General features: G+C 31.6%; 1 protein-coding gene across 1 annotated transcript; it reads left to right on the top strand.

Moving 5' to 3' along the window:
* The first annotated feature begins 10,282 nt into the window (after nucleotides 1-10,282).
* LOC141293170 (liver-expressed antimicrobial peptide 2-like) lies at nucleotides 10,283-12,862 on the top strand. Its single transcript, XM_073825229.1, has 2 exons — nucleotides 10,283-10,571; nucleotides 12,700-12,862. Exons 1-2 carry the CDS (start codon nucleotides 10,509-10,511, stop codon nucleotides 12,844-12,846), a joined length of 210 nt encoding a protein of 69 aa, XP_073681330.1. The 5' UTR covers nucleotides 10,283-10,508; the 3' UTR covers nucleotides 12,847-12,862.
* The last annotated feature ends 1,098 nt before the right edge of the window (nucleotides 12,863-13,960 follow it).

Below are 13,960 nucleotides of genomic sequence, written 5' to 3'. Positions count from 1 at the left end.
CTTTGGTGCATGTTAGAGAATCATTTGATTCAGATCGTAATTTCGAGCGTGAATCATGAATCATTTGAATCAGATCGGAAGCTCGAGCGTGGATTGTGAATCATTTGATTCATATCGGAACTTCAAGCGCGAAACACGAATCATTTGATTCATATCGAAACATTGGTGCATGTTAGAGAATCATTTGATTCAGATTGGAATTTCGAGCACGGATCGCAAATCATTTGATTCAGTTCAGGACTTTGAGAATGGATTGCAAATCAAGGCAGTACAGATATATAAACAAATCAATGAAAAATAAAAGAAAGTATACACAAATACAAATCTCCCAAGTGTAGTAGTTTTTTTTCACCACAGCTTTACTAAAAATACCACGGTTAAACTATGGTTAGTGCTTGTTTTTGCTGCTGTATAGGATTTACAGAACTTATCTACTTATTTTGCTGAAATGATTCGTGACCACTTCTGATAAAGTTTTGATAGAGACAATGCGTGCAAAATCTGATTTATTTTTTCTTTCTTTGATTATGAGCTGAATTGATTTGTGATGTTTTGATGAAGACAATGTGTGTTTATCTTCATGCATTTGGGAAAAATGCACAGTATTGTGTGATGTATTTTCCTGTTTCTTTTACCAGGCCAAAATCCTTAAAATGTTTAAAGAGAAAATCGTCAAATATTTAGCAAAGCACGTTCGTGACGGAAAAGTTTTCCACACAGAGCTGTTTAATGAAACGTTGAGCGAGACGAAACAGCTGCAAACTTCATAAACAAACCCTGTGCGAGTCAACTCTCTCTCTCTCTATATCTTTACATTTTACTTGCTCATGCTTCATGACCCCTGTTACATTAGTTTGGTCACGTGGGGCTTTATTCAGAAACGTGGGTGTGTTTTAAGTGTGTCACGGGCAGTAAAGGGGAAGTATGTGACCTTCATGTGTCATATAGACTGAAGAAGAAAGCTGACCTCTGACCTCTCCCCGCCGGACACACGAGGGGTCAGTGGAAAACATCTGCAGATCCGGGCGTGGACTGACCGCTTGGAGAGAGCGAGAGGAGGAGCGCCGTGTTTGTTCCAGATCCGCATGAACAGGTCAGTCGGCACAAAGCTAGAGGAGTTTAAGAGTCAAACGCCTGCAGATGTTAAAGCACCGCACAAGCACACACTCACAATAAACACCGGTGTTGGGGGTAATGTATAACAAGTAATGCAAGTTATGTAAAAATATTACTTTTTCCAAGTAACTAGTAAAGTAACACATTACTTTTTAATTGACAAGAAAATATCTGAGTTACTTTTTCAAATAATTAATTCATTAAAAGCTCTCCTGTCCCCATGTTGAGAGAAATAATGAGTAAGTTACTTTAGTTCTAGAATAAATGTGAACATGCATTAATTCATCTCACTCACTAAAAAAACAGATAGTGTTCTTCAAAATGATTAAAAACTGCAATAATTAAATAGTTTAAATAATACAAATATCCAAAAAACTGATGTCTTTGCTGCCGACCTTCGATGATCCAATTCATCCATACTAATAAGCAAAAATTACTCAAGATAATCTAACATTTGTTTTCCTTATTTATTTTATTGCTGAAGACATGATTTGTTTTGTGGTCTACTGTACAGATGTGAATTTACTTTTCTCTAAACCTGAGGTTTTTGGTGTAAAAAGGCTTTTACATTTGCCAAAAACAAACTTTTTATATTAAAAGCAAACAAGCAAACCCTGCCCAGATTTAAAAAGTAACGCAAATGTAACAGAACGCACTACTTTTCATAAAATGTGAATGTAATGTAATTAGTTACTTTTTTAGGGATTAACTTAATATTGTAATGCATTACTTTTAAAAGTAACTTTCCTCAACACTGAATAACACACACATCTCATTGTACATACCTTCACTAAAATTAAGATAAAAACCACTATCAACCCAGAATTTCCTAGTTTACATGTAAACACAATAACCACCTCCCTCCCTCCAAAATAAAACTAAAACAAAAACTAAAAATATTATATTATTATCGATGTTTGATGCAAATAATATTTGTGCTAATTAATTTTCATAAAATAAACAGAAAACATATAGAAAACACACACACACACACACACACACGCATATATATAAAATACAAATTATTTACATAAGTATATGTATATATTATGCATTTTAAAAATAAATAAATAAAAATGCAATTAAAAAATCGAAATCTAAAAAAAATTTAATAAAATCAAATATTTCAAAAAAACCTGATCGCAAGATTCTTTTTAATAAGTTTTAAATTAAAAAAGTAGTTTACAATAAAATAAAATAAAAAAGGAAAACATATAAGGTAAATTCAGGTAAATTTGGACACTTTTTGCCATTGGGATGACTGAGAAATGATCCCAAATTAACAAAAAAAAAAAAAAAAACTCAATTTGATTTAAATTTAGATTTTAAAAATTCAAATTTTATGAAAAAAAAGTAAAAATCTAAATAAAAATTTAATTTAAAAAATCTAATCAAATAAAAAACAAATCAAATAAAAGAAAACCTGATCGCAAGATCCTGTTTATCTGTTTCTTTTGAATAAGTTTTGAATAAACAAGTAGTTTACAATAAAATAAAATAAAAAAGGAAAACATATAAGGTAAATTCAGGTAAATTTGGACACTTTTTGCCATTGGGATGACTGAGAAATGATCCCAAATTAACAAAAAAAAAAAAAAAAAAACTCAATTTGATTTAAATTTAGATTTTAAAAATTCAAATTTTATGAAAAAAAAGTAAAAATCTAAATAAAAATTTAATTTAAAAAATCTAATCAAATAAAAAACAAATCAAATAAAAGAAAACCTGATCGCAAGATCCTGTTTATCTGTTTCTTTTGAATAAGTTTTGAATAAACAAGTAGTTTACAATAAAATAAAATAAAAAAGGAAAACATATAAGGTAAATTCAGGTAAATTTGGACACTTTTTGCCATTGGGATGACTGAGAAATGATCCCAAATTAACAAAAAAAAAAAAAAAAAAAAAATTTTTAGATTTTAAAAAATTCTAATTTGATTTAAAAAAAAAAAAAAAAAAGAAAGAAAAAAAACCTGATAGCAAGATCCTGTTTGTCTGTTTCTTTTAAAAAAAGTTTTAAATAAAAAAAAAAGTAAATAGACTAAAATAAAATAAAAAAGGAAAACATATAGTTTAAATTGGGACACTTTTTTCCTTTGAGATGACTGGGAAATTATCCCAAATTAAGGTAAATATTAAACAGAGAAAAAAAGTAAAAATCTAAATAAAAATGTAATTAAAAAAAAAATAAAAAAAAATAATCAAAAAAAAAAAAAAAAACGAATCGAAACAAATCAAATTTAAAAAAAAAAATGATCGCAAGATCCTGTTTGTCTGTTTCTTCTTAATAGGTTTTAAATAAAAAAGTAAATAGTTAATAAAATAAAAAAGTAAAACATATAGGGATAAATTGAGGTAAATTCTGACACTTTTTTTCCATTGGGATGACTAGACTATTTTCTCACATTAAGATCACATTATCACTTAACAAAAAACTAATATTTTAAAAACTTATCACAAGATCCTGTTTGTTTCTTTTTAATAAGTTTTAAATAAAAAAAGGTAAATACTTAAAAAACTAAAATGGGAAATGAACCCAAACGAACTAGAATACATGCACAAATGACAAAAAGGAAATGAAAAAAAAATGCATGCAATGTGGAAAAATGATAAAGGAAATTATTTTAGATTCAAGACCTTTTTGTCATTGCGACATTATTTCAATGCCGATTAAGGTCAAGCTGCCATTGTGTCTTTCTCGTTTCTGCTTTTGGACTGTGTATCAGAGAGCTGTGAGTATAGAGGTCATGTGTATGAGCAGTGAAAGGTCAATTCAAAGGTCGCACCTTGCATTCGTCCTTTTACCTGAATTCCCTGAGATCATGTGACGCACCACTTCCTCTTTACAATCAAACATTCCAGAACAGCAGGAAGCCGCTACTGTGGTTACCCTTGACCTCCACACAGCCCGTAATCACTCTCAGTTGTCGCTGAAAGGTGTGGAGAAACATCTGACCATCAGACCAGGAGGAACAGGTCTGTTAATGTTCAGACGTCTGACGCCTCCTGCTGGTGCACATGAGAGAACAAGACCGGTACCACAGAGTATTCAGTATTTAATATCTAATACCAGCCATGTGAATGTGAAAGATAGCAGAGAGATTTATCTACAGAGCTGCAGCTGTAAGGAGCCTCAGAGGTGTTTGTATGCTGTTCACAGCCTCCTTTATTCAAACAATCCAGCCCCGTCGCCACGGAGACCAGCAGGAATGCCCCAGGTCCCGTGACGAGGGGCCTCACTAAGGTCCTTTACAGTACAGAGCGATTACCGGCCCCTGGGAGGAGTCCCACAATAATGCGCTCTCAGCCGTGAATCACAGACACAAGTCTTTTCTGCTCAGCAAGGCTGTGTTTATTTGATCAAAAGTACTGTAAAATTTTTATATCTCACAATTCTGACTTTTTTCAGAATTATAAACAAAATTGGAAGTTATAAAGTGCAGTTCTGAGGGGAAAAAAACAATGATATTTTTAAGTTTATATCTCACAATTCTCACTTAATAAACTCGCAATTCCATGTAATAAGGTCAGAACTGCAATTCGGAGAAAAAAAAAATCACAATTGCAAAATATAAACTTTCAGTTCTGAGTGCGAGAAAAAGTCTAAATTCTGAGATAAAAGTCGAATTACCCTTTTTTTATTATTATTCAGTGGCAGAAACAGGCTGTAATACAAAACTTTGCAAAAAGAGAAAAAAAAAAAAGTACTGTAAAATTATAAAGAGTCAAACGCCTGCAGACAATAAACAACACACACACATCGCACTGAACATACCCTCACTTTCACTTAAGAAAGCCATCTAACTAAAATGCTACTTAAACTTAGAGTTATTCTTCTTCTTCTGAGACTAAACTCCTGTTTGCTGTTAACTCTACAAACTCCAAACTCAGGCCAGATCTTCAGACTGATCTCAGCAGGTGTGCTATATCTTTTCTAACTGATCCGACTGACGATTTTCCTAAAAATGACGATTAAAACTGGGGAAAGACTTACATTGACGGAATGTTCAGTGTCACATGATCCTTCAGAAATCATTCTAATATACTGATTTACTGCTTAACAAACATTTCTGGTTGTTATCCATGTTGCTGCACAATACTTTTGTGGAAACCATCATACATTTTATACGTTTTCTGGATTTATCTGTAACATTGGAAATCTTTTGTAACATTATAAATGTCTTTACTGTCACCTTTGATCAATTTAATGCGTCCTCGATGAATTAAAGTATTGATTTCCATTGAGTTCACGGGTTGTTTTCATGATTTCATGGAAAGCATCAGTGCTTCTCAACTGTTTGGACTCAAAGCCCCCTGCTGTCCAACACAATAAACTTTAGGACCCCATAAGGACTAAGAAATGTGCTCTGGTATTTCCATTTCTATTGTAATTATGCCTGTAATTAATTAATTAATAATTGCATGCAGGGATTGTAACAAAACAAACACACTGTCAGTCAAAAACAACTGCTATTGCCAATAAGAAGCAGAAATAATAATAATAGTAATAAAATAAATACAAAAAAACAAAATGTAATATAATATAATGTAAATATAAATAATTAAAAGATATAACATGTATATTATTGAATAAAATTATTTGTGTTAAATTTTATAGAATTTATTGAATATTCTATAAATTATAATAATGCATTTTAATGTATTCATAAAAAATACACAAAATTACAAATTACATAAAAATAAACTACATCTAAATAAATAACACAAATACATAAAAGAATTCAAATAATGCCAAATAATCTCAGTCCGTACTCACACTATATATATATAATTATATATACATACAGTTAAAGTCAAAAGTTTACATACACATTGTAGAATCTGCTAAATGTTAATTATTTTACCAAAATAAAATGGATCATACGAAATGCATGTTGTTGTTTATTTAGTACTGACCTGAATAAGATATTTCACATAAAAGATGTTTAGATATAGTCCACAAGAGAAAATAGTTGGATTTACAAAAATGACCCTGTTCGAGTTTACGATCACTACATTCTAAATATTGTGTTGTTGTTGTTGTTTTTGTTTGTTTTGTTTAGTGATAGTTGTTCATGAGTCCCTTGTTTGTCCTGAACAGTTAAACTGCCTGCTGGTCCCACAAATTCTTAGTGTTTTCAGCATTTTTGTGTATTTGAAGCCTTTCCATCAATGACTGTATGATTTTGAGATCTATCTTTTCACACTGAGGACAACTGAGGGACTCATATGCAACTATTACAGAAGGTTCAAACACTCACTGATGCTCCAGAAGGAAAAACAATGCATTAAAACTTTTGGAATTTGAAGAGCAGGGTTAATTTAATTTTAAATTTAACTGGGAAACTTCTGTAGCCACTGAAGGGCAGTACTACATGAAAAAAAAACATGATATTAAATATAATATAAAATAAAAATATATTATAAAAATAAAATAAGAAAAATAAGAAAAATGTAAAATATTTAAATATTTAAAATATTAAAATATTTATTTTATTTTATAAAAATAAAATAAGCAAAATAAGAAAAATGTACACATTTTTATTCTGTTCAAAAGTTTTCACCCCCTGGCTCTTAATGCATGGTTTTTTTCCTTCTGGAGCATCAGTGAGTGTTTGAACCTTCTGTAATAGTTGCACATGAGTCCCTCAGTGAGAAAAGATGGATCTCAAAATCATACAGTCATTGTTGGAAAGGGTTCAAATACACAAAAATTCTGGAAGTTTGTGGGAGCTGAAGGATTTTTGTGAAGAACAGCAGGCAGTTTAACTGTTCAGGACAATCCAGGGACTCATGAACAACTATCACCAAACAAAAACAAAAACACAGCTGTGGATCATTCAGGCAACAACACAGTGTTAAGCATATGCAAACTTTTATATAATTTCAACTATTATTTTCTCTTGTGCACTATATGTAAACATCTTTTATGCAAAAATATCTTATTCAGGACAGTACTAAATTAAAAAATAGCATGCATTTTGTATGATTCCTCTTATTTTTCTGAAATATTTAATATTTTGCAGATTCTGCAAAATGAACTTCAACTGTATGTAGCAGATTTTTCACTTGTTTTAATTTCTCTCCCCGTTTTGATCAAAAGCAGCAGAAACGTCACCCGTTAATAACAATGGATGTAAACGGGCCCCTGCGCTGGAGGACGGGGCCCCACAGCATTATGCTAAAGGAGGGTCGGATCAGATCCTCCATTGTGTGTTTGCTTTAGGAGGACACGCATTTCTTTGATTTATTGGTGACTGAGAAACAACAAAGGAGGCTCAGGGGCCCAGATACACATACATGAAACAAACAAGGGCCCGTGTGTTCAAACCATGGACAGGAACGTCTCTATACCCACAATCCCAGACAACAATACTCACACACACACACACACACACACACACACACACACACACACACACACACACACACACACACACACACACACACACACACACACACACACTACTGTAGGGCTTCAGGGGGTCCAGCTCTTTTGGGGTTAATTTTGGGAAGCGTTTCCCAGTATTCAGAAAAACAATGATGGGAACGCCTGAATGTAAAGACAAAGATGTATATATATATATATATATATATACAGTGATTCAGTGAACATAGAAACAACAAAAACATAGCGTATAGTGGTAAACATGAGCTCACGCTTCTTCTGATCTCCTGTAGACTCTGGACAATGATAAAGAATATTCATCAATATCAGCAGATATCAAATTAATACATCAGATTAGCCAACTTTTCCTCAGTTATAAACAATTGTTCTTCCGATATTGATTTCTAGAACATTTTATTTGTACATTCATGATGTTATTTAAATGTTACTGTTTGAGAATGTTAAAAGATTACCTTTTTTATAATAAACTCAAATTTTGTTTCATTAATAGAAACTTGGAGTGTTTATGTATTACATTAAATAACTATGACTTTTTTGGTAATTCCAAAATATTCATCATAATTTGATATTTCCTCATATTATTGAATATTCTGATTCATATTCTTTTCATAAACTTTCCTAAAAATGATAAACAAATGTTCTTTTTAAATTCTTATTAAACAACACATAACGGAAAAGTACAAAAATGAAAACTAAATGTGGTCGGAATCGGTGTTAAATGTAAAAACATCAAACCATCACAGTGAACTGATGGTTTCCTGAAATTGACTGCAACAGAGAAAAACAGAGCAAAGCACTCCGAACACATGCATGGTATTAAGAGAAAACATCATGTATAAACATCATCACCTTCTTTAATAAATGAGTAAATGAGCTGGAGTAACACTGCCCTCTGCTGGACAGGTGAACAAAACTGCGTCTGAAACAACAAAAGTAGTATATTTATCCATTAAGTCAAGTCAGCGTAAGTCAATCTGGTTAACCACATTCTTCAAAATATCTTCTTTATGTTAAGCAGAATAAAGAAACTTATTTAAGTTTGGAACAACTTAACGATAAATAAATAATGAAAGAACTGTCATTTTTGAGTGAACTGTCCCTTTAAGAGAATGTTACATTGTATCATTTTGCAAACATTGGGGGAATGTTACTTTAGAATGTTCTCTGAATCTGAACCACTGGAAACTGAAACATAGTAACATTTAAAAACATTCCAGAAATGTTCAAATGTTTCAGAAAAACAAGCCATAAACAACATGTGCTAATGTTCTGAGAACATTCGGATAACTTTGAATGAATTTGTTAGTGAAAGGAGTTTTGTTCATAGCCTAACTTAAGATTCCTCATTGGGAACGGTGTGGGAATCTCGATCAATGCTCAGCTTAAACTTTGAGCAACACCAAAACAAATCAAATGATCTTTCTTAAATGCTTCAAATTAAAATATAAATTGAGTCTGTGTGTTCATTACATTTTTGAAAACTTAAATCCCTACCTATATGAGTTTCTTTCTTCCATTGAACACAGATGCTAAAAAAATGTTTTTTATGTTAAATAGAACAAAGAAACCTTACGGTTGGAACAACTTAAGGATGAATAAATAAGAGAATTGTCAGTTTTGAGTGGACTGTCCCTTTAAGAGAATGTTACATTGTATCATTTTGCAAACATCAGGGGAATGTTACTTTTGAAATGATGACTTTCTCTGAACAACTGGAAACTATAGTAACATTTTAAAAAGTTACATAAATGCTAAAATGTTTCAGAAACAATGTTCTAAGAACATTCAGATAACTTTGATGAATGTCCTCTTATTGTTACTGAAAGAATCTATAATGATTATTTCAACATTTTAGTTTCCTGTAAAAGCAGATTCCTGATTGAGAACGGTGTGGGAATCTCAGTCAGGACTCAGCTTGGACTTTGAGCAGGTGAACACCAACACAAGACAGAATATGAGGAAGATATTTTTCATAGAATATGTATTATAAATAGTACTATTATGAATAAACTACATGATAAAATTCAGACACACTTGATGAAATTTACATTTTTCATGTTTTTAAACCATTGATCTTTCTTAAATGCTTAATGCTTATAAATTGAGTCTATGTGTTCATTACATTTTTTAAAACGTATATCCAAACCTATATGAGTTTCCTTTTTCTTTTCTTTTTTTTTTTTTTGTTGAACGAAGATTTGAAAGAATGAGGGGAACCAAACAGTTGACTGATTTCCATAGTATATTTATCCATTAAGTCAAGTCATTGGAAGTGAACCTGGTTAACCACATTCTTCAAAATGTCTTCTTTATGTAAAGCAGAATAAAAAAACTCATTAAACTCAACTTAAATGAGAGAACTGTCATTTTTGAGTGAACTGTCCCTTTAAGAGAATGTTACATTGTATCATTTTGCAAATATTGGGGGAATGTTACTTTAGAATGTTCTCTGAATCTGAACCACTGGAAACTGAAACATAGTAACATTTAAAAACATTCCAGAAATGTTCAAATGTTTCAGAAACTTTGAATGAATGTTCTATTATTGTTACTGAAAGAATCTTTGTTCATAGCTTTCCCTGAACATTGTAAAAAATTACATTTTGATTATTCTAACAGTATATTTTCTTGTAAAAGCAGATTCCTGATTGAGAACGGTGTGGGAATCGCGATCAGCGCTCAGCTTGGACTTTGAGCAGGTGAACACCAACACAAATCAGAACAGGAGAGTGATCTGAGTGACTAAGGTGAAGCTGCTCATCTGTTTGATTGGTGTGTATTTTACTCTCGGCCTCCAGCTCACTGTGTTTGATATGATTTCTCATTAGCGGTGGCTTTGATAAAGGTCTGGTTACCCTCGCAGACGTGGACTCGTCCTCATTTCTGCTGATCATTGATCTCTGATAGTCTTATCAGCCTCATATAAAGCGCGTCCAGCTCGGGCTCTGTCTCACTGATAGACCTTCAACAAAAGACTAAAGATTATGCCGGTGACCCAGCGTCTGCTCGTCCTGACCGCTCTGCTGTCTCTGCTCCTGGCCTTACAGGTACAGCATCTCACTATCAACAATTTGACACCATCAGTGACGAAATAATCTCTCTAATACACAGGAAAATCTGGTGCTGAAACCATTTTCACTTTCATTTCAAGTTTTAAATCTAAATTTAATATCTCTTTTTATCTTTTATCTATATATATATTTATATATCTTTTTATCTATTTAGTCATGTATATATTTATTTTTTTATTTTATTTTTATATATACATTATTATTGTTTTTATACTTCAGCAATTTTTTTCAACACTGGTTCTAAATGACTTTGTATCTAATTTAATTTGTTAATTTTTAAACATTTCAATTGCCTGTAAAGCACTTTGAACTGCACTGATATGTTTGGAAAAGTGCTAAATAAATAAAACTTGATTGGTACTAGAAAATGCTAGTCGGTTTTACAAAGAATTACACTAAAATCGTATTTATTTTCTTAGAAAATGTATTTTCTTCATTTAAAATATATGGAGGCAAATATATATATATATATATATATATAATTACATTTCAAAATATCAATGGTCACTTTTTACAATAATATATTTTTAAATATACTTTTTGCAAATTTATTTTTGTATATTTTGAAATATATTTGAATTTATTTATTTATTATGCCATATGGGTTTACTCTTATTACACAAATCAGACAATCAGCGTCAGTCATAAAACACAGTCTCAGCTGATCTGGAGTCAGTTGTTGCTTCTAAAACAGGATGATCTGGTGATGTGCATGTGAAATGTTTCCTCCAGCTGGAATAACACGGCTTTCATCACATCAGTTTCCTGCGATTGTAAGACGATGCTGTGGGACGGCCTGTTTTGTTCTGCCCGCTGCTTTTGTTTGCACATGTACTGTGACGCTTCTGTAAATCATTGTCTGAAGTCGCTCAATGTCACTCGCAGAGCAAATATTTGGGGTTTGACCGACCTTGACAGCTTTCTAAATTTAGCAGACTGAGTGTCTAAATTTGTAAATTTGGGACATCATTTCCTTTACAATTTTCAAGGAAGATTACTTATTAAACATCGTCATATCATCTCATTATGGAGGCCCATTTCTGCCATGGAATAAAGAAGAGTAAAATTTATATTAAATTAAAAAGACTATTTTTGTCTTCCAATTCTGACCTTTTCTTTTGCAATTGAGTTTATTTCTCCATTCTAAAAAAAAAGTCAAAATTACAAAATATTTTTAGAAAAAATATTTAATTCTGAGATACAAACTTGCAACTGCAATTGTAAGACATTCTGAATACTGAAATAAATGGTCAATATTAAGAGAAAAAGTTACATTAAATAAAAAATCAATTCTGACCGTTTTTTGCAATTGCATTTATTTTTCCATTTTTTCAATTGCAATTCTAAAAAAACGTCAAAATTGCAAGATGTTTTGAGAATAAATGTTTGAATTCCGAGACATAAACGTGCAAATGCAGCAAAAATAATTTGTATTCCATGTTGGAAAACATAAATAAATTGTAAAACATAAACAAAGAATTCTGAAACAAAAGGTCAATATTAAGAGAAAAAATTTAATTAAATTTGTTCAATTCTGACCTTTTTTTGCAATTGAGTTTATTTTTCCATTTTTAATTGCAATTCTAAGGGAAAAAGGCTAAAATTGCAAGATATTTTGAAAAAAAATGTTTGAAATCTGAGATATAAACTTGCAACTGCAATAAAAAAATAAAAATAAAATAATGCAATTACTTCTTTAATTTTTTTTATTCCATGTTGGGAAAAAAACTAAATTGTAAGACATTAACAAAGAATAAAAAATATATGGTCAATATTAAGAGAAAAATGCATTAAATTATTATTTTTTATTTACCTGTGTTTATTTTTATTCAATGGCAGAAATGTGCTTTCATAATTGCAAAATATAGACTCCGAATTAAAAAAAAAAAAAAAAAAAGTCAAAACTGTAACATAAAAACTCATAAAAATAAAGAATTGCAGGAAATCAGAATTCTTAATCCAAAAACAAACCAGCAAAACTCGTAAACTAGAAATGGCTAAATTTGTCACTAAATCTAGCAGCAAAGTTACTAAGTTGGCAGCACTGGGCATGATGAAAGCTGAACGTCTCGGTCTGACACACACTCTCTCTGCCTGTTTGTAGGTCCAGACGGCACCCATTGACAATGACTGGGCAAGCGGACTCATCCATCGGGCCAAACGCTCATTACTATGGAGATGGAACACTCTGAAACCCGTGGGTTCTGGATGCAGAGATCACTATGAGTGCGGAACCAACTACTGCAGGTGACCGACATCACCAAACACCATATATATATATATATATATATATATATATACAAAGAAAATAAAAATAAAAAATAGACAGGGTCTTTGTACATTGCGTTCCTTTTTTTATGTTTTTTTAGTCTGAAAGCTGTAAACTTTGAAAATAGAAAATGCACAGGGACAGAAAATGGATAAACAGCTTGAATATTCAACTTCCACTAATATGAAACCGAATTCCTGTTTTTTTATTGTTATATAACACATTTTATACATTTAAGTTACACATATAAAATAGGGGAGAGCCGGGCACAACCTAACACTTTTTGAATTTCGCGGTTTATGTAAATCCACGTGGGGTTCAGAGTACAATTTTTTATCCACGTTATTTTCACACTTGTCTAGTACAAATATATCGCTTTGTTTCATATTTACAGTGTATATGTTTTTCGTTATTTGCCTCAAAAGAAAGGAAGTGAAACGTGACAACATGCCCCGTAGGTGGGGTACATTGTAACATCTGAGGGGCACGTTGTAACACGACCATATAACAGCTTAAAATGTTATCTGATCGAATGAAAAAAATATACACAACAAACTAAAATATTTTGTCAGTAAAATACATGAGTTAACTTTTTCAAATGAAGTAATGACGTTTTTTAAAAAAATAAAAATGATCTAATTTTGGAGTTTGAAAATGAACACATTGCAACAATGCTTTGAACGGCCCTGATCGCAACACACAGCTGTACAGTAGTTCAAAACAATGTGGACAGATAGATGAAACACATTTAGACATTCAGAAGAACACTCCACTCCTCCACACACAGCTCTCATAGAACACAACACACATAAACCAGCCAAAATGCTTTACATTACTTGAAATAATAACTTCTGAATATTAAACATTGATTGTCAGCCTTTATTCACCTGTTTCTTGAGGTATCTTATCGAAATCCTTAGAAGTAAATCGTGTCAACTGCACCGCTAATGTCATAGAAATAGCATAGTTTAATAACAGCGGGGAATATTGTAACACAGTGTTACATCTTTCCCCATCTGCGCGACTGGAGTTTAAAACAGGTTAGTGTCTTCTGCCGGTTTGTCAAGCATTAATAAACTAAACTATCTAAACTGAT

Source organism: Garra rufa, chromosome 19, assembly GCF_049309525.1.
Source record: "Garra rufa chromosome 19, GarRuf1.0, whole genome shotgun sequence".
Taxonomy (NCBI): Eukaryota; Metazoa; Chordata; class Actinopteri; order Cypriniformes; family Cyprinidae; genus Garra; species Garra rufa.
This window is presented reverse-complemented; position numbering and strand designations above follow the sequence as displayed.